Source organism: Balaenoptera borealis (genome assembly GCF_965194805.1).
Source record: "Balaenoptera borealis genome assembly, chromosome: 10".
Classification (NCBI taxonomy): Eukaryota; Metazoa; Chordata; class Mammalia; order Artiodactyla; family Balaenopteridae; genus Balaenoptera; species Balaenoptera borealis.
In genome coordinates, this window is record NC_138874.1 from 92604490 (window position 1) to 92626105 (window position 21616).

Genomic DNA, 21616 nt, shown 5'->3' on the forward strand with positions numbered 1-21616 from the left:
GAGGGGTGTGGGGGCGGGGCGAGGGGCGGTTCCCGGGCCAAGGCCAGAAGTGCACCCTGGCCAAGCTGCCAACGCGGGGTGCATCTGGTAGCAGTTGTCTCAGTGCGTTCCTCCCGGGACCAGGTAAGGGGTCTTGGGAGGAGTCCGCCTGCCACATATACCTCCAGTCCCCACATCCCGGAGGGAGCTTGCATTTCTGTCCTGACTCTGCCCAGGCGGGGCTGCAGCGCGGGCTGGGCTTCCACCTGCCGAAGCCACGTGGCAAGAGAAGGGTCTACCTGTGGACCTCTCCTTTATGGCCCCCAGCACCTTCGTGTGCCGGGCTGAGGGGCGGGGGAGTCATGGGTTGCGCATCCATTTCCACACACCTGTGTTAGAATCCGGGCTGGAGGACTCCTGGTGGTGGGAGGCTGCCTGTCGGAAGGCAAGAAGGTGCTTGAGGACTGGCCCTGAGGGCTGGGGTGAGCTGATGGCGGGGATGAAAGACGTTTTGGGAAGGATAGTTTCGTTGAACTGCGTCGGACCGGTCGGTGCGCCGTCTGCAGTCCCGAAGGAGGCAAAAAGGGGCCTGCACTTACAGGCAAGAAACAGTGGGAGGGATTCTGGGTGCTACCTCCCACCCCTTCCCCGTGCAGAGGACAGGAAGAAGAGTTACAACATTTGTGCCAGGTCCTATTCCAGACCCTGGAGACACAGCAGGGGGCTAAATCTGCCCCCATGGAAATTACATCCTTCCTAGTGAAATGCTTTTCATACAAGATTCCATTTCATTCTCAAAACCCTAGAAATTGATTATTTTAAGCGATAAGAGTGAGGATTTGAACCTAGTACTTTCTGACTCTTGAGGAATTATTAAACACCATTATTGTATTGTCCATGTTGGAGGAACAGAGTGGTTTATACCTGAAATGTAAATCCAGAAGTTTTTAAGAGCAGATAAAGTGTGGGCATGGATGATACACCTGGAGTTTTACAGATGTGTGTGTATGTGCCTCTTACCTACCTCATTGGGTTCTTGTGAGGATTATATGAATGATTATATGTCAAGTACATAGAACATTGCCTGGCACATAGGAAGTGCTATATGGGGCTTAGTTATTATTTTCTTTTTTTTATTTTTTGGCCGTGCGGAACGGCATACGGGATCTTAGTTCCCTGACCAGGGATCGAACCAGTGATCCCTGCAGTGGAAGCGGGGAGTCTCAACCACTGGACCGCCAGGGAGGTCCCATGGCTTAGCTGTTGTTAATAGCTTCATCCAGGTTTTGGGCTTTGCTGATTTTATGACCAGCAGGCTTTCCAGCCTAGTTAAGATCATTGGAATGAAGGCAGATTTTTCCCTAAATGGTCCTTAGCTTTTTATGCATTCAAGTAAAGTATTTTTAAAAACATCTGCTACCTGCATACCTGCTTCAGATGCTTGGAGAGAAAACTCAGTTCAGAACCTTGACTAAGGAGGTGCAAGGTGAATGGTTAATTCAGAGCATGTACTCTTTCAATCCACCCATCTCTAGCCTGTTGGTTCTTTTGTGAAAGAGACAAAGCAGACTCCTCTTTCTAAGTTGCCTGGTGTCTAACATCATGGTTGCCTCGGAGTCACATGATTGTACAAAAGCATATACTACCAGGGCCCGCTGGTTTAATTATTAGTCTCATTCTCCAGCTTGCTGTAGGCAGCCTTGACACCAGCCCTTGCCATCTCAGTGGTCTTTGTGTCTGAACTTCTTTTTTTTTTAAATGAAAGCTTATTTATTTATTTACTTATTTATTTTTGGCTGTGTTGGGTCTTCGTTTCTGTGCGAGGGCTTTCTCTAGTTGCGGCAAGTGGGGGCCACTCTTCCTCGCGGTGCGCGGGCCTCTCACTGTTGCGGCCTCTCTTGTTGCGGAGCACAAGCTCCAGACGCGCAGGCTCAGCAGTTGTGGCTCACGGGCCTAGTTGCTCCGCGGCATTTGGGATCCTCCCAGACCAGGGCTCGAACCCGTGTCCCCTGCATTGGCAGGCAGATTCTCAACCACTGCGCCACCAGAGAAGCCCCTGAACTTCTTTTATTTATTTATTTATTTATTTACTTAATTATTTTTTTTGGCTGCGTTGGGTCTTCGTTGCTGCGCGCGGGCTTTCTCTAGTTGTGGCGAGCGGGGGCTACTCTCGTTGCAGTGCGCAGGCTTCTCATTGCAGTGGCTTCCCTTGTTACGGAGCACGGGCTCTAGGTGCTCGGGCTTCAGTAGATGTGGCACGTGGGCTCAGTAGTTGTGGCTTGCGGGCTCTAGAGCGCAGGCTCGGTAGTTGTGGTGCACGGGCTTAGTTGCTCCGCGGCATGTAGGATCTTCTCGGACCAGGGCTCGAACCCGTGTCCCCTGCATTGGCAGGCGGATTCTTAATCACTGCTCCACCAGGGAAGCCCTGTGTCTGAACTTCTTGAGTCTTTGACTCCCATCTTCCTCTGATGGGAGTACAAGCGATGATATTTTGTTTTTCTCCCTACCTGGGGATTCAAATAGGAAGATCTTGGGTACTTCCCCCGCACTTGCAAGAGGATACAACAGAAGAGGTTCGGAAGCCTGTTTTCCAAACTCTGATACTGTCTGCCAGAGAAAATCAGCTCTCCCTGGAAGGACGAGCATTACTTCAGGAGAGGTAGTAGGTTATATCATTTTTAAAATCTTTTCCCTTCTTCCCTCCCTCTCTTTCTTTCTCTTTCTCTCTCTCTTTATCGAGACAAGCACCCTGTAGTGGATAGAGGACCTATCTAGGTGATCCTATGCCTTGTAACCTGTGGTCTTTTTTGTTTTTTTGTTGGCACCGTGCCCTCATCAGTGAAGGGCAGAGTCCTAACCACTGGACCTCTAGGGAATTCCTGTCTAAGCCTTGTAACCTTGGGAAAATATGGCCCTAGCTGTTGTCAGATCTTTGGATAAACAGGACTGGATCTGTTTCCTGTTCACATTTATATCTGCCACAGTGCAGGACCACATGTGCCACAAATGCTCACCATGCTGGCTCAATCCATGTGAACCTTCCTAGGCATCAGTTTCCTCATCTGTAAGCTGAGATCCCTAATGTCTTTGAGCTGTGACATTCTCTAATCCTGGAAGGAAAGGGAGGTATTGGTTAGTCACCTGTTTGATTTCCACCTCCCCCTGTTCCCTGTAGCGGAACCCTGGATGTAATAGTCACCTTTTTAGGAAGTATTCGATATGGTTCGTGTAGGAAGAGGGATCATAACTGTTGAAGAAAACTTAAGACCAGTAGGACTCAGTATAGGAGGGGCAGACAGTTTGCAGCTTCGTGAAAGAAAGCTTCTGTAACCAAGGCAGGTTCTTAGTTTGACAAAAAAAAAGGGGGGACATCCTTGATGCCCAGAGAACCCAAGAATAAGTTGGAATGCATTTCAGGCAGGCAGTAAGTGCTTTTAGAGGGCAGATGAGGGCTATAGCGTGAACCTTATAGTCTGTTAGGGGAGGCAAATTTTACACTGATAACTGTAAATAACAAGAAAGTGACGATTACAAAAACCCAGCTTGCTTCGAAGGAGGACAGGATGCTATGGGAGTATGTAACAGAAGGGCTTGAGTTTGCCCTGAAGGAGTCACGGAACTGCCCCCATTGGGGGCCATTAGCGTGGGGAGAAATGTTGAGACATAGAATTTAGATTTTTTTCCCTTTATGTTTTACATAAGACAGGACTGGGCAGTTCCTATCCTGACCTTGGTAATGAAGGCAAAGGTTCTTGCATGATTTAGCAAATGATTACCCCCTCATGGTAGAAATGCTTCCATTGTGAAAGTCAGAGGACTTTCCAACGTTGGATTGTTGGGTTGAGGGTGGAGAGGGTTGGCTGAGAAGTGTGTGTGTGTGTGTGTGTGTGTGTGTGTGTGTGTGTGTGTGTTGAGGGGGAGGCATAGCATTTGGGACTGTCTGTATCCGGTGCGAGTGTGGGTCTCTGTAAGCCAAGGCCAACTCCTTTTCCTTTCTGTAGAGTGAAGGAAAGTGAACTCTTTCCCCTCCTCCCACCCCTGGCTTCAGTTGGGACTGGGTGAAATGTCTTTGGTCTTTGGACCAGCCTGCAGGAGCCGAGTCAGCCTGTCCCCAAAGGGCAGAGCCCGGAGCTTTCTTGTGGGCTCTGTGGTGGGGTGTGGGAGGGGGAAGCCGGAGTCCTGGCAGTGGGCTCTTGCTGTGACTTCCCCCGAGAGGTTGCCACCGAGTCACTGAGTCAGGGCCCCCCAGGGGTGCTGCGGAACCACCGCAGTGGGCCTCTCCTCCCTCCTGGGGAAGTGGCTCACCCTGAACCATCAGCTTGCTGAAGTCTCTCCCACCCTAACAAACAGTCTAAAAATTGATCGCCTCTCTCGCTCTGCCTCATCTGTTGGCTTCTCCTGCCTGCCACCTCGCTGGTTGTTCTTTCTCATCTTTTTGATGGGTTACCTCTTAAATACAGTGGTTTTTCCGGGTATGTCCTTGGATCGCTGCTCTTCCCAGTCTGCATATTCTCCCTGGAAAACTTTATCTTAAACTACCCCCCAACCCCATGCTGCTCCCTCACTGTTTTACTTCTAACCCAGATCTCCATGCTGGGTTTTAAGCCTAAATATCCAATTACCGACCAACTGGACCTCTTTTTTAGCAAATTCTTTTGCTAGGTGTTGAGGCAGCGGTGGTGAGCAAAATGGACACAACTCCTGGCTTCAAGGAGCTTATGGCCTAGTGGGGGAAGGTGGGCGTTAATGTAAAACCACAGAGTATCCTGACAGACTGGCATGGCTCTGAAGGAAAAGTATGGAGCCAAGAGGGCTTATAGCAGAGCAGCGGATCTAGTTGCATGGGAGGGAGGAAGGGGGTCCTTCAGAGGATTCTCTGAGGAAAGGAGATGTGAGCCAAGATATGAAGGACAGGTAGGTGCTTCCTTGCAGGTCACTCAGACTGTCTCTGCCGAGCAAAAGACTACTATTTTTGGGGGTGGGGGGAGCCCTTGAAATTATTTGCTAATGCACCTGCTTTTAAGGCTGCCGTTTATTCTGAGGTGAACTTCCTTTGCAGCCGTAATAACCCATGGGTCTTTATTGAGGTAGTGGTCTTGGGTGGAAGTTTCCTTTCATTCTACTACTTAGTATAAAATATTTATTTTTTACTAGGTCTGCAGCTTCCATCAGCGATATGTTTCCTTTCCCTAATATGAAACACTGGCTTTGTTTGCTCAAGTCTGTGAGTGCTTTTGGATTTAGATGATTGTATAACTCAAGAAGATAGCTTTTTTTTTTTTTAACATGTTAACCACTATCATTTTCACTTTATATACTTTGGCACTGAATTATTACAAAAATTATTTCTGTAATTTAAAAAGACAATGTTTTCAGAATGAGAAAAACAAATGGCCAAAAACATACGAAAAGATGCTTAATCTCATTAAGAATCAAGAAAATACAAATTAGGTACTTCTCTGGCAGTCCAGTGGTTAAGACTCCGCACTTCCACTGCAGGGGGCACAGGTTTGATCCCTGGTTGGGGAACTGAGAGCCATCATGCTGCGTGGCACAGCCAAAAAAAAAAATTTTTTTTTAATTAAAAAAAGAAAATACAAATTAAAACAACAATATTGTTTCTGCCCATCAAATTGGCAAAAAAAGAAAAGATTTATAATACCCATTTTGGTGAAAGTTTGACTAAAGCAGCATTATCATACACAACTGGTGAAAAATCAATTTGTATTATAAAGATTTAATTTAAAACATGTATATCCTTTGATCCAGCAATTCCACTTCTAGAAATCAATCCTAAAGATATAGTTGCCATGGGGACTTCCCTGGTGGCTCAGTGGTTAAGAATCCGCCTGCCAATGCAGGGGACATGGGTTCGAGCCTTGGTCCGGGAAGATCCCACATGCCGCGGGGCAACTAAGCCCGTGCACCACAACTACTGAGCCTGCGCTCTAGGGCCTGCGTGCCGCAGCTACCCAGCCCAAGTGCTGCAGCTACTGAAGCCTGAGTGCCTAGAGCCCATGCTCCGCAACAAGAGAAGCCACTGCAATGAGAAGCCCATGCACCACAACGAAGAGTAGCCCCTGCTTGCTGCGACTAGAGAAAGCCCTCGCATAGCAACGAAGACCCAACACAACTAAAAATAAATAAAATTTTTTTAAAAAGACAGCATTAAAAAAAAGATACAGTTGCCATATACACAAAGTGATGTGTGTAAGGGTGCTCACCATAGCAGTGAAAAACTGAAAATAACCCAAATGTCTATCAAATAATGAAAATAAGGCACATGGAATATTATATAATCACTAAAAAGAATGATAGAGTTGTATATCTCAAATGGAGAATTCTCTAAGATGTTAAACGAAAAAAGTAAGTTGTGTAGCTGTGCCAGATAGTTTATTGCTCCTTAGCCCCAAATCTACCCTTCTTTGCCCTGTTTTATGATACTGGATGTTGTAAACATTTTTCCTTTGCCCTCTGATATGATTTTAAGCTCTACCAGTAGAGGGCGCTGGAGGAACACTGATGAGGAAGGGGTAGTCTTCCAGGTGCCTGGATGCTTGCCTATTATCAAGTTTCAACAGCACCCCACCAGGCAGCTTCCCAGTGAGTTTCAGCAGCACCCGTGTGGGTGTCTTCCCATTGAGTTCCCTCCCTCAGCGTCCCTGTGGGCAGCTTCCCAGAATCTCAGTGGCTTCCTGGTGAATTTCGTCAGTCCTCCAACTCAGCATTCCAGCACATCCAGTTTCCTGCCTGCCAGCCCTTCAGTGGGCAGCAAACTTTGAAGAGGATAGCTTTTTAAATCTTGCTCAAGATGTGCCTGCGAACTTGTAATTCAATATATATGGAAAATCCTCAGGTGATTTTTTTTTTCAAGGAAAAAAAGACAAATGACATAGTAGTAGAAGATATAGAAGTAAATCTGAAAATTATTCCTTAAAAAAAAAAAAAGGATGAGCAGGTGTTATTTAGTGAAGAGGGGAAGGAATAGCATCCTGGACTAGCATTTACAAAGGGCCTGAGACAGATGGCAGCCTCGTGCGTTTGAGAAAGTCTCATAGCACTTGAAACTCAATGCAAGGAAAGTCAAACTCACTGTTTTCTCCCTTAAAGCCTATTTTTCTATATTCTGTCTCAGCACGTTATTGCCCCAGTCAGAAACCCTGGTATCACTCTAGGTATTTGTGATGGGTCACCTGGGCTAGGCCAGAGAAACTCCCCAGGACCCCCTCTCTGCTATATTTCCAGTTGGAGGGGCCTCTGAGGGAGAAGCAGCCAATTTGTAACAAACACACACTTTCTTTTAGTTATTAGACCAAACACTGATTTAGGTACCGTGGTGAAGGGATTTTGCAAATGTAATTAAAATCCCTAAGTGGTTGGCTTTGAGTTAATCTAAAGGGAGATTATCCTGGGTGGCCTGACCTAATCAGATGGAATCCCTTTAAAAAAGGGCTGGACCCCCGCCACCCTGAGGTTAGAGATTCCAGGAGGGAGGGAGGTAGGTAGATAGATTGATTGGTAGATAGATGGATAGATAGAAAATCTATTGGTTCTCTTTCTGTGGTTGAGCCCTGAGTGATAGAATAGTCCCTATCACTTAGCAAATCCTCAGATTCCGCTGCTTTAAAAGCTTCTCTTCTTTTGATCCTCCTCCCAGTTCTGGTGCATCTGGGTTCATTTGAGCCCCACTTCTTCTTGCGTGGATTGTTGGGGGTTCGCTTCCAGCTGGTATCTGCATCCTGTGAGGTCCTGCCATACCCTGTTTACTTTCATATGATTTCCCAGATTGTTCTTTCTTTTTGTTTTTTAGTAAATTTATTTATTTATTTATTATTTATTTTTGGCTGCGTTGGGTCTTCGTTGCTGCGCGCGGGCTTTCTCTAGTTGCGGCGAGCAGGGGCTACTCTTTGCTGCGGTGCGCGGGCTTCTCATTGCTGTGGCTTCTCTTGTTGCAGAGCACGGGCTCTAGGCACGCGGGCTTCAGTAGTTGTGGCACACAGGCTCAGCAGTTGTGGCTTGCGGGCTTTAGAGCGCAGGCTCAGTAGTTGTGGCGCATGGGCTTAGCTGCTCTGCGGCATGTGGTTTCTTCCCGGACCAGGGCTTGAACCCATGTCCCCTGCATTGGCAGGTGGTTCTTAACCACTGCACCACCAGGGAAGTCCCCAGATTGTTCTTTCTAAACTACACATCTCATCACTCTTCTTGAAATCTTTTAATGGCTTCCTGAAATTTTCAGGCAAAAGTTCAAAAGCCATAGCTTGTTTTACATTTTTGCTCCTCTCGGCATATAGATCATACTTCTTTTGAAATTTTTTTTTAGTGGTTGCCCTAGAGTTTGCAATATACATTTACAATGAATCCAAGTCCACTTTCAAATTATACTGTCCCACTTCACTGGTAGTGCAAGTACCTTATAATAGAGTCTTCCCAGTTTTTCCATCCCATCTGTTGTAGCATTGCTGTCATTCATTCACATATTGATAAGCTATAGTCACTGAACACTTCATTGCTACTTTGAATATATTGTTATTATTTTGAACAAATTGTTATCTCTTTGTTAACTGTTAACAATTAAAATAAGAAAAATAAATATTTTATTTTACCTTTAATTATTCCTTCTCTGACACTCTTTGTGTAGGTCAGACTTTATGACCCATATCATCTTCTTTCTCTCTGAAGAACTTCTTTTAACATCTTGCAAATCAGGTCTGTTGGTGACAAATTCCTTCAATTTTGTTTGTCTCAGAAAGTCTTTATTTCTACTTCATTTCAAAAGGATTATTTTGCTGGATACAGAACTCTAGGTTTTTTGTATTTTTTTTCTTTAAACATTTTTAATATTTCACTCTGCTCTTGCTTGCACCGTTTCTGAAGAGAAGTCCAATGTAACTCTTATCTTTGTTCCTCTATAGGTAAGGGTTTTTTCCCTTCCTCTGGCTTCTTTCTTGATTTTCTGCAGTTTGAATATAATATGCCTGGTGCAGATTTTCTGATAGTTGTCCTGCTTGATGTTCTCTGAGCCTCCTGGGTCTCTAGTTTGGTTTCTGTCATTAATTTTGGAAAATTCTCAGTCATTATCACTTCAAATATTTCTTCTGTTCCTTTTCCTCCTCTCCTTCTGGTATTCCTCTTATATGTATGTTGCAACTTATGTAATTGTCCCAAGGTTCTTGGATATTCTATTCTGGTTTTTTTTTAATTCTTTTTTTCTCTTTACTTTTCAGTTTGGGAATTTTCTTTTCTTTTTTAAAATATTTATATATTTATTTATTTATTTGGTTGCGCTAGGTCTTAGTTGCGGCTCATGGGCTCCCTAGTTGTGGCATGCATGTGGGATCTAGTTCCCTGACCAGGGATCGAACCTGGGCCCCCTGCATTGGGAGCGCAGAGCTCTATCCACTGCACCACCAGGGAAGTCCTGGGAATTTTCTGTTGACACATATTCAGGCTCACTGATTCTTTCCCTGGCCATGTCAAGCCTACTGATGAGCCCATCAAAGGCGCTTTCATTTCTGTTACAGTATTTTTAGTTTCTAACATTTCCTTTTGGTTCTTTCTTAGAGTGTCCATCTCTCTGCTTCCATCATCCGTCTGTTCTTTCATGTTGCCCACTTTCCCATTGGAGTCCTTAGCATATTAATCATAGTTATTTAAAATTCCTGGTTTGATAATTCCAAGGTCTCTGTCATCTGGTTCTGATGCTTGCTTGCTCTGTCTCTTCAAACTGTGGAGTTTTGTTTGTTTTGTTTTGTTTTTTTGCCTTTTAGGATGCCTTGTCCTTTTTTGTTGAAAGCCAGATGTGTGTGAGGTTTTACATTTTTCTGGCGAGGAGTTAGGTTGTGATTACTGTTTGCTAAAGCTGTAGGGGTCAAAAGTTAAATTTCCTCTAGTGTCCTTGTTTTTGTCTCCCCTGTTGTCTTTGGGTTTCTAGACACCTCTTCTTAAATAAGGTCTGAGACTTGCGGTTCTTTCTGTTGTTATTCAGTTCTCCCTGTTATTATACGGGAGCCCTGTACCACCGACAGTGTGAGGGCAGGGGGAGTGTTCTATAGTCCTGTGATTAGGTGCCCCTGGACCTTCACAAGTCCTTCTCAGGTTCCCCTTACTCCCTTTAGGTGAGACAGGAAAGCTAGAAGGGGTGGAGTTGGGCGTTTCTCTTCGCCCAAGTCAGTTAGGTTCTGGTGAGACCCAAGGTAGTTAGTTAGGCTCTGGTGAAACAGGCTAGGCTCCTTTGAGGGCAGGTCTTGTTAAAAATCTCAGAGGCCTCTGGGTCTACTTCACAATGGCCACTTTTCCCATCTCCCTGCCAGAAGCAGTAAGGAGTTTTTCTCTGATCTTCAGCCTGAGAACCTGGTGGGCTCCTGGAGGTAAAACTCACAAAAGTGTGTCTCCCCACACCACCACCAAAGATTGAATCCCCCTGGAATTTTTAACTCTCAAGCTTGTCCACACTGAACTTCCAGCAATTTGTCGATTACAGTTTAAGTTTCCTATGGTACTTGCCCCAAGGGGTGGGCTTCTGTTCCCCACTAAGCTGTGATTCTCTGTACCTGCCTGCCTCTCCAAGTTTGGGGGCAGTGGTTTGCCCTGTGACCTCAATTCTCTGATGGTTCTAAGAAGAGCTGTTGATTTTCAGTTTGTTCAGCTTCTTTTTGTTGTGAGGACAGGAGTGACCATTTCCAAGCTCCTCACATGTCAGATCCGCCTTAGTTTTTCAAGTCATGGACTCCAGAACCTAATTATAGGCAGAGGTTCTGAAGTTAGGCTGAATTAAAATCCTGGCTCTTTCATTGGCAAGTGCTTGTGTGACTTGGCAAAGTCACTTACCTGTGCCTTGGTTTTCTCATCTATAAAATGGCATTAAACATAAGAGTATCTCTATCTTATAGGGTTATGGTGAAGATGAATTCAGAAAATGCACGTCAGGCACCAAGCAGAGTGTCTAGTGTCAAGTAGGAGCTCAGGAAGTGTTAGTGTTGTCACCATCATCATCAGGTCCCCATGTGCACTGTGTGCTTTAAACACTGGCTCTTCTTCTTGCCTGGGGTACCTCTCCTCCATCTATCTGACTTTTATGCATCCTTCAAAACTTTATTTCTTGTTCTCACAAAGCATGTTCAGAATCCCTCATCCATTTTAGATAAGGTGATCTTATAATTTATCATCCAAACTGGGACACTTTTGAGGTTGAAGGGGTGCTTTTAATAATTACCACCGGACAACAAGCCCCGGCAAACCAGGAGACGCAGTCATCTCAGTTTTAGTACCTCTTCTCTGGCTTTCTGCTGCTCCCCGTGTCCATCAGCGGCATTGTCGCACTACTGTCCTTGTTGACTGACTTGTCTCTCTCCTGTTCTGTAACGCCTTGAGGGCGACAGCCATGGCCCGGGATCTCTCATAGGGCCGGCATGCACCACACACACACACACACACACACACACACTGAAATGAAGGTGATCATGCCATTGTCGTGTCCATCTTTATCAGTGATTGTTTCTACTTTCAGTGTGATCCCATGCCTCTTCCTCCTTCAGATAGATCTATCCTACCTTCTGGGGCTTCACTCACATTCCACCTCTTCTGGGAAGCCCGCCTTGATTTTTGTGTCCCCCTTCTCAGCTCCCTCTCATCTCCTGTGCTTATTGTTGCTGTTTGTATTATCTGTTGTTCCACAGGTGGGCTCTTGCTCTCCAGTCAGACTCGGCTCCCCAAGGACAGGCACTGTACTGTCCCTTTTCCCAGCCTCGCCCACAGCATGATCAAGCACCAGGCTGGCCACCAGCAGGCACTCAGGAAACACATGTTGGTGCCCAGTTGCTCAGACTGGTGACCATTCACTGGGCCCTTCCTGAGCTGAGTCAGATGATGCTAGCGGCTGGTGAGAGCGGTCAGTCTACCGTAGCGGGAGGTGCTAAGGGCCTCCAGGGCAGGCTTTGAGGACAATCTTCATTTTTCCTCTGTTCCTGAAGTCCACAGTTTTATGTGTGAGCAGGATGGAGGCTGACCTGTCTGGCTTTAATATCGATGCCCCCCGTTGGGACCAGTGCACTTTCCTAGGGCGGGTGAAGCATTTCTTCAATGTCACGGACCCCCGCACCGTACTGGTACCAGAGTGGGAGCTGGACTGGGCCAAAGTGATGGTGGAGAAGAGCAGGTGAGCGGTTAGGGGAGTGGGCTGGGGGCAGTGGGGCGACATCGGTGGGTGCCCTAGGGACGAGGTGGAAACGGAAGACGAGGGGCTAGGCAGAGAGCTCAGGGAGGAGGAGGAGCTGAGAGCAGGATGACTCGGGGCCAGGGGTCAGGAGGTAACACCGCCTGTGGTCCTTGGTGGCAGGATGGGGACCGTGCCCCCAGGCACGCGAGTGGAGCAGCTGCTCTACGCCAAGAAGCTGTACGACTCGGCCTTCCACCCTGACACCGGGGACAAGATGAACGTCATTGGGCGGATGTCCTTCCAGGTCCCCGGGGGCATGATCATCACGGGCTTCATGCTCCAGTTCTACAGGTGCGACCCGGGAGCAAGGCAGCGCCAGGTGCAGCCGCGTGGACCTGTTAGGCAGGGAGCCATAGTAGGATGATAGTAATAGCCGTCTTTATGGATCCCTGACCAGCTACCAGGCACTGTGTTAAATTCTTTGCATGTTATCACCTCATTTAATCTCAGCAACCCTACAGAGAGGTACTGTTTTCATCTCCATTTTATAGATGAAGAACTGAGGTTCTGGAGAGGTTATATGACTTGTCCAAGTTCACACAGCCAGGAAATAGTGGTGCCTGGCTGTATAAACTGAGGCAGGCCTCTCAAGAGTGCTCAACGGATGAGCTATTCTCATTCCCTCTTTAAAAAGTACTTATTCAACAATGAATTTAATGTATTTTTATAATGTAATATCCAAGTAAAAAAATTGGGACACCCTTTCAGCCCAGTTGGGGAGAGAAACTTTCTCTGTTGTTCCCCCTTTCTCTCTTCCCTCTCCCGCTCCTTCCCCCACGCATTCAGTTACCCAGTTGTTGAGCCAGGCCTTGGGCCAGGTGTGGGGAGTATAAAGACTTTAGTCCCTCCCTTCAAGGGGTGCCCAATTTTGTTGAGACCGAGAAGTAAATAGTTACCGTCCAGCTTGCCAAGTGGTAGGTTAGGGGTAGAATATGGGGTGGTGGGAGCAGAGAGCATAGAATGACTAACTGTGTCTCAGGAGGGGCAGGGGAAGGGTTGGGAAGGTTCCAAGGAAGAAGAGATCTCTCAACAGAGCAGGATTCAGCCATGTATGGAAAGGGTAGGGGGCATGGTTGCTCCAGTCAGAGGGACAGGCTGTGCAAAAAAGCCCAGCTGCATGAAACAGCATGGGAACAGCTTGGGGAGCGGCAGGTAATGTGGTTTGACTGGTGTGCCCCAAACCCTCTTTCCATCCTCCTCTCTGCCTCTCTGGGCCTCCCTCCTGGTAGGACGATACCGGCAGTGATCTTCTGGCAGTGGGTGAACCAGTCCTTCAATGCCTTAGTCAACTACACCAACAGGAATGCAGCTTCCCCCACGTCGGTCAGGTAGGAGACCTGAACCCCAGGCCATCCATGTGGGCCTGGAGCAGGTGGCTGTCCTCTTGCCTTCAGGGGAACAGCCCTTCTAAAGGGTTCCAGGGCCGTTAGTCCTCCCTGGGTGGGACCTGCGCTGGGCAAGTGACCAGGTCTCCCTTTTCAGGGTTTGGAAGTATTAGGCTGACTAGGAGAGTATCTTCTTCCTAGACCAATTCAACATTCATTCACTTACTCATTCATTCATTCTACAAATATTTCTTGAGTGTGTATTAGGTGCTGGGCATGGTTCTAGGTGCTGGGGATACGTTTGAGTAAGACATGTGTGCTCTCTGGAGTTTAAGGTCTTTTAAGAAAACAAGCATAGGGACTTCCCTAGTGGTCCAGTGGTTAAGACTCCATGCTCCCAGTGCAGGGGGCACAGGTTTGATCCCTGGTCAGGGAACTAAGATCCCGAATCCCACATGCCACATGGCGCGGCCAAAAAAAAAAAAAAAAAAAAGGGAAAACAAGCGTAATAATCTCAGACTGTGATTGCTGCCATTAAGGAAATAAATAGATAACAAGACAGAGAACAGCAGAGGGGCATCTGTGTAGATAGGCTGTTCAGGGAAGTCCTTTCTGCAGAGCTGACATTTCAGCTGAGTTTTGAAAGATAAGGATTTAGCCATGCAGGAGCCCAGGGAAGAATTCCCAGGATAAGGAGCAGCAACATGCAAAGGTTCTGAGCAGGAAGGCGTTTGGTGTGTTTAAAGTACTGAAAGGAGGCCAAGGGGACTGGAGCAGCTGAGTGAGTTGGGGGGAGATCACAAGGTGAGGCTGGGGACAGACCACATGAGCTTCTCAGGCATGAAGCCACATTTCTAGCCTTTATCACTCAAGCCATCGTCCTGCCCTCAGCCAGCTAGGGTCCCCGCTCCCAAACATCTCTCTCCTCCACTAGGCAGATGGCCGTTTCCTACATCACTGCCACAACCGCTGCCGTGACCACTGCTGTGGGCATGAACATGTTGACAAAGGTACCGTCTGGGGTTGCTGTGGGCGTGGTGGCCACTAGGCGGCAGCAAAGTCCTAGGGAAAACTTTTTTTTACCAGGCAGGGGCCGTTTCCGGTCTGGATGAGTTGGGTTTGGCCAGAGCCCAGCCAAGTAGTGGGAAATTCAGCAGGGCTGCGCCCATTTGGTCTTTCTCGGCCCTTTGAGGGAGTTTGGGTTCCCCGACTGGGTGTCGGGATGCGTGGCAGTAGCGAGGTCTGATTTCTTGTTCTATCTTCCTGAAGCCCCTTCCACCCCCATCTCCAGGGAGCCTGACCTACTCCCATTGTTCTCTTCTCCCACAGAGAGCCCCGCCCCTGGTGGGCCGCTGGGTGCCCTTTGCCGCTGTGGCTGCGGCTAACTGTGTCAACATCCCAATGATGCGACAGCAGTGAGTACAGGGATCCCTTTTCCTCCCTACAGACCGTGAGGCTAGCAGGGGAAGGACAAGAAACCAAGGCAGTGGGTGGCTCGTTGGGGCTGAGGTGGGTGTGGGGAGGGCTGCCGAGCTGCGCTTCTGAAGGTTCCCTGAGGACTGGCGGCTCCAACAGTGACGGCTGCAGGAGTGGCGGGTGACTTAGGTTTCATCTGTGATGTGTGTTGTGGATGATGGGGAGCAGGGGTGGGGCGTGAGCGAGGACCTGTGCGGTTTGGCACTAGCTCATGTCCTTTCAACTGCAACTGTATTTGAGTTGTGAACTCGACCTACTTCCAAAGCCCTGGGGATGCCTTACAGAATGAAACGCATCAGAGCGAGGTGTCCAAAGATAGAACAGAACCAAGAAGCTTTGAGGAAGCCAGAGGGGCAGATAGATGTTTTCCAGGCACCAGGCTCTAAGTGTCACAGCAGGAAAGGTGAAAGGAGAAACCCGCTGTGTCCCACAGCTCTTGTTTCTTGACTAGAGAAAGTATAGATGTTCCTCTGTTATAAAATTTAATGATGTAGTAGAGGTAAAGCGCCCCAAATGGCGCCTGGACTGTAAGAAAATGCTGCATTAAGCGTTAGCTACTGTTGCCCCTGTTTCCATCAGTGCCTTCCTCGTCATCACCAGTATCTATCTATAAGGCACATTTTCTTGGGATTAGTAGCAAATGGAAAGTGATCACAACCGCCCTTGCAGAAAGAGCACACCACGGAATAGTCGTGCATGCACACTGCTCGCCTCCTCTTCCCCTCCCCCATCCAGTTGCTCCTTCCAACGAATGAATGAGTCCCCACCACCCACCTGGTCTTGGATGGAGTGCTGTCAAGCACTGGCCTGAGACTAACAGCTCCTGTTTGGGAGCAGTCACTGTGTCAGGCACTGGACTTAGCACTTTGCAGGCATTATCTTGTTTAATCCTCACCAAGTCCTGTGAAGTGGGTGCCATGATTATCCCCATTTTGCAAATGCGGATAACTGTGTCTTTAGAAGGATTAGGGAACTTGCTCAAGATCATACACTTGCTCTGCAGTTTCCGGATTCAGCCTAGGCCGTTGGGGCCCAGTGCTAGCTCTCTGAGCCTCTGCCCTAGGTCACGGCTGGATACCACTCTCTGGAGTGGGGAAGGGCGCTCCAAGGGCCAGCTGCAGGAGGTGGCTTCCTAGAGCTTGAGTGCCCTGACCTTGGTCCCCTGGTGTTTCACATCGCTGGCAGTCTTCCAGCACCCCTTTCCCATATCCAGCACCTCCTGTCTGTGTTTAGGGAACTCATCCAGGGCATCTGCGTGAAGGACAGGAACCACAATGAGATTGGTCATTCCCGGGTGAGCAGAGGCCTGCCTTTGGGGTGGGAGGAGGGAGTTCCCTCTCAGACCCTGTCCTATTCTTCGTGGTCAGAGCAGGCCTGGGCTCTACTATAGGGCTGAGAAACCTTCTCCCTGACTCCATCCTCCTTCCCCATCGATTTTCCCTCCATATCTCTGTTCATGTCTTTTCTCCATCGTTTCTGGTCCTGAAACCATAAAAATGTGGCTGGGTGGGAGAGGGTCAGGTGAGGTCACTCAACCCCTGGCAGGTCCATCCCTTACTCTTTACCAGCTCAGACTTGGCCTTGACCCTGACCCTGACCCTGACCCTGACCCAGCCCTCTGGTGCAGCCTATGGATACTGGATAAGCTCATTCCTGACAACTTACTCTTTTCTGCCCTCAGAGAGCTGCGGCCATAGGCATCACCCAAGTGGTTATTTCTCGGATCACCATGGCAGCCCCTGGCATGAGTAAGATGGGGAAGCCCTCCCATCCTGGGGGACCCTGGAACAAGTGATGGAGACCTCAACCACACTTCGGGTGGGGGGTGGGACCTCAGCCTCGATAGACATGCTTCTCAGACTGGTTTGCTTGAGTGCCAAGAGCCACGGGAGAGCCACACTGTAATTCCTGGAATGTCAGTTAATCAGAGATTTGGTGGAGAAAGTTATTTTCATTTAACAAATATTCCTTAAGTTCCTTCAATGTGCTGGACACACTGTGGGGTGCTGGGGAGACAGTGGTAGAGAAAAATAAGTCCCCTGCCTTGGTTTTGCTGTCAGCAGGGGCATGTTACAGAGCAGGATACAAAATTTGCTTCAAAGATAGTTTTGAGAAGGGTGCTCTGGGCCTGCGGTACTTGTCCTCCTGTTGTTATAGGTGTGCAGGTTGAGGAGTTTGGGAAGCACCTTCTGCCAGGACTTGGGGGAGGGAGGGGGCATGGCCACGCCTACAGTCTTCCATTCTTCTCCTGGGGAAGGAGGGGGAATCACTCAGTCTGTGATCCGACTTTGGAAAGGGATCTGGGGGGGAGTCTCACAGCCTTTCCCCTGGTTTCTTCCAGTCCTGCTGCCGGTCGTCATGGAAAGGCTGGAGAAACTGCGCTGCATGAAGGTGAGCGGATTCTCCTTTGCATCTTCCCTGCCCAGAACACACCCATGCTGGGGGCCCTTGACCATCTTACCCTTCCCTCTTGCTCCCACCCTGCACCTCACTCAAGTAGGGCCCATCCCGGTGCCCGCTGGCTGCCCAGTTCTCGGCCTTGTCTGCCGAGAGCAAGGAGAGCCCCCTCCCCGCCCTGCAGAGCCAGGGTTTCCCGCCTGTGGGTTTCTAGCTGGGTGACCGGCGTGGGTTTCACCTCGAAGTATGTAAGTCCCACGTGGGTCTCTCTTTTGTCTGTTTCTGTGCAGAGAATCCGGGTGCTGCACGCCCCATTGCAGGTTCTGCTGTCCGGGTGTTTGTGAGTATCATATTTTCTCGGTTTGGGGGTCTATGGTGGGGTGCCCAAGATCTGTCTTCTTGTGTCACCCATGTTGCAAAACATATACTCCTTTACCTGACTTCAAAAGCGCCCGGGCTTGAACACCTGTGGCCCCTCTGGCACGCTCTCACCCCTTCTTTCTGAGGGCGCCAGGCTGGCACTGTGCACACACTGGAGTGGAAAGTGGAACCCTTGGGGGTCCTTCTGTCCCAGGGTCTCCCCTCTGACCTTAGGTCTTCAGTAGTTTTAGAGAAGAGACAAAAATGATGAGATCATCCCACCACAAAAAATAAATGAATTATGTGATGTGATAGAGGGGTTAGCTCACGCCGGTGGTAAACTTACACAGTGTTACATGTCAGTTATATCTCAATACATCCAAAAAGATGAGCCATCGAAAATGACAGCACAGCCTGGGCCCATCAAGTGTCCCAGCCTCACATGGGAGGAAAGCACCACGAGTCCTGGCAGCATTCTTAGGTGCCTGCCCTTGACTGGACATGTCCCAGCATTACTCATGCTTTGTGAGGCCATGAGGCTAATGACAGCAACCAAAGCTAACATGTATTGGATGTTTTCTGTGTGCCGCCACTGTGTTGATGTTTCACGTCTATATTTTCACCTAATTCTCTCAGCCCTCGAGGTGTACATACTGTCATCATCTCCTTTCCCAGATGAAGAAACTTGCCCACGCGTCTCTAGCTGGTAATTGCTGGAGCTGCGATTGGATCCTTAGCAGGTCTAACATTATTCCAGGCTGTCTTCTGCTAACTGATTTCCCACTGAGGGAGCAGTGACCATGGGCTGGATGTGTCACACGTGTTATCTCATTTAATCCTCACAGTAACCCTGCAAAGTAGGTACTCTTGCCCTCCCTCTGCTGGCTCAGAGGGAACTTGCCCAAGATTGCACAGCTAGGAAGTGGCAGAGCTGGGGCACGAACCTAGGTCTGTTAGATTCCCAAATCCTGTAAAACATGGTCCTGGATCCGCATCCTCTGAGAACTTGTGAGAAGTAAAGACTCTCAAGCCCTTTCCCAGACCTACTGAATTAGCATCACATTTGAACAAGCTCCTCGAGTTCCTTGCATGCCCGGTGAAGTTTGAGAAGCTCTGCCCTCACTGTTCTCCAACAGCCCGGGCATTCAGTGAGTACAGCAGCAGGACCCTGAGTTCACACCCCGCGCTGGTTTCCCTAAACATCAGGAATTGCCGGTGGTCATTAGGGCTGCTGCTCACACTCCCTGGTGGCTCCATTACCTTCTTCATCTGCTTGAATGATGGGTGGGTGGGGTGTGAGGGGGAGTGTGGGGGGGGCTGATTTTATCATGTGCTAGAGTGAGTCTCCAGGCACCAAGAGACCAGGAGAAGGGTAGGAGGGAGAGGAGCTTTGGCGCCGGCTCCGCCTTCCTTTGAGGGGCTCAGCGATGGGGTGTGGGTGGGTCTGTGAGATGCCAGACACTCCCTAATGCTTTGGTTTCTCTTTTCTTCCAGCCTCATCTTCATGGTGCCAGTGGCATGTGGGCTGTTCCCGCAGACATGGTATCAGCTGTTCATTCCTCACTTGGTTTTACTGAGCACCCTGTCCCTGGTCTCCCTGACCTGCCTGGTGTCCCGAAGGAGAGAGGGAGGGGCAGGCAGGGAGGCATCTGTCCAAGGACAAGTGCCTGTCAGTATAAACTCCGGGCCTCTTGACCCCAGGTGAATGGTAAACTGAAACAGAGCTCCAAGGGGCAGAGGGATGAGTTGCTCACTCCCGGTGGAGCAAAGGCTGCCTTGGAGAGAAGGTGGGGGAACAGTAAGAGACTTTCTGTCCCTGCTGGTTGAGTTACTAGATCCATCTCCCTGGCTGGATCTGGTCTTTGAAATTGAACAGGAGGGTAGGTACTCACTCTGGCTGATGTTTGCCAGAGGGTGGACGGCTTCGACCTCTCCGCTTCCCTTGCATGTCCTGGGAAGGGCAGAGGGGGTGGGTGAGGAGAGATGATGGCAAAGGGAAGGTAAGCATCAGACTGGGGCGGTGGGGTGAGGCGGAGGACTAGCTCCAGGAGACCAGGCATAGCTTGAATAGATACGGAGAAGATGCCCGTTTCCCTTTCCCTAGTACTCTCAGCTCCGTAGTCAACTGCTACACATCTCCTGTGTTCTGAGCACCGAGCTTGTAATCTTGAAGAAGACGGAAGTTTAGCACCAGGGAGATGAAGTCAGGGCTCAACAGAAGTAAAATCAACATACTGTAGTGTACGGAGGTCATTAATAATTCTGATGGAAAATGGGCAAGGGCTTCTTAGAGGCGGCATCTGAGTTGGATTTTATCTGAGGGTAATTTGCTGCTCGTCCAGGTGGCACACTTATAAGCCCCTTCTCTCTTCTCAGTGAATTGCCAGTTTCCTATCTGGAACCAGAGCTCCAAGACACTATCAAGGCCAAGTGTGGAGAACCTGTGCCTTATGTCTACTTCAATAAGGGTCTCTAAATGCCCCACCCCAGCAAGGACCAGTCCATACCCATATTTACCAGCTCCTCCTTAGCCACTGTGGATTCCTGTGCCTCATTCCTCTTTGCCAACAGGGCCTGTAGGCCAGGGTGGATTTTGGGGGACGAGGGTGGGGGTGGGAGGATGCATCATGCTTCTACCCAGGCACCTGGGTTTATTGGACTCCAGGGGATAAACGTGAACAAGGGGAGAGAGGCCAAGTCTTCTATCTGCTCTCCCCTAACCCCTGTCCCCTGGAGACCAGGAGCTGAGACCCTCTCAGGGAGAAGGTGCTGGGACCTGGGGGTGACACTCAAGCAAACCATTTGGAAAAATTAGGAAACCTTTAGGATTCTGGTTCCAGCCAGGATTGAGGAAGGGCCCCTCTTCTCTTCCTCCTCATCGGCTCTCAGGCAAGGGAACCTTTCACCTGTGTAGTTCTGGCTCCTTCAGGAAGCGGGAGGGAAGAGGCCAGGTCACCTTGGGGCTCCTCTTTGCTCTTCCCCACTCTCCTCCCCAGGGCCCCCTGGTCAGAAAGCTTCTCTGGGAGTCTTGCTAAACTTGAATTTATCAGGCACCCAGGAGTTTTAGTGCAAAAAAAAAAAGGGCATTGTGTGAGGCAGCAGAGTTTTGTGGTGCTTCAAGCCCTACCTGTTGACATTGGCTTTGTTCTCCTGCCCCAAAAATCATATCTGATTCTATTTCTCTGTGTCTAAAAGATAAATCCACTGACTGTGAGTAAAAAGGATGTAGATAGGCATTAACTGCACATGTTAGTGGGTATAATTTCCTGGCTACCTCCCTTCCTCAGCCCATTGGGTTAAACACCAAAGAAAGACTGGTGTGTACTGAATAGGAAAGGGAAGTTTTATTTGGATGCCTCTGAGAGGAAATCAACCAGGACCAAAGAGCCTTAAAGGACACACAGCAAAGCGCAGCCGCTCGCCCTTCCCAGCCTGGCTGCTCTAGGTGGTTTCTCAGGCCCTTGGGGGAGAGGGGGCTGTTGTGGCTGACCTGGGGCCATGTCTGTATGAGTTTTGTGTAGTCGAATTTACTGACTGATCAAAGGATATCACTGTGAATTGAATGCATTTCTTGAAAGAGCACAGCGAACTGTCTGCACACTGAGTTAATAAAGCCTGGATGGAAAGCAGGATCTGGTTTTACTTTGGCCTTGGCGTGGAGGAGGAGGGTATCACAACTATAAGGGGAACCTGTCTGGTGCCCGGAGGCCATTGTTCATCTTCCTTATTATGGAGGAAAAATCCACCTGTCTTTGCTTGAGGCTCCAGAGATCTCCCAGTGTGGGAGTGTGTTGCTCTGGGGGAGGGGGCGCGGGGAGTTGGCAAACCATGGCTCAAGGGTCCAGATCTGCCTGGTATCTGCTTT

At 48.9% G+C, this 21616-nt stretch overlaps 1 protein-coding gene across 8 annotated transcripts; it reads left to right on the forward strand.

Moving 5' to 3' along the window:
* The first annotated feature begins 30 nt into the window (after positions 1–30).
* On the forward strand, positions 31–21381 carry SFXN2 (sideroflexin 2). Of its 8 annotated transcripts, none has more exons than XM_082408459.1 (14): positions 34–123; positions 2503–2638; positions 11655–11857; positions 11949–12133; positions 12314–12484; positions 13423–13521; positions 14453–14528; positions 14848–14933; positions 16228–16288; positions 16676–16742; positions 17336–17385; positions 17682–17731; positions 19246–19293; positions 20128–21381. In XM_082408459.1, the coding sequence occupies exons 4-14, from the start codon at positions 11973–11975 to the stop codon at positions 20225–20227; spliced, it is 969 nt and encodes a 322-aa protein (XP_082264585.1). In that variant the 5' UTR covers positions 34–123; positions 2503–2638; positions 11655–11857; positions 11949–11972; the 3' UTR covers positions 20228–21381. The 8 variants fall into 8 exon arrangements, with proteins under 8 accessions (XP_082264591.1, XP_082264589.1, XP_082264585.1 ...); XM_082408461.1 differs by having other exon boundaries at positions 11972–12133; XM_082408458.1 differs by lacking the exon at positions 11655–11857.
* Positions 21382–21616: the final 235 nt, after the last annotated feature.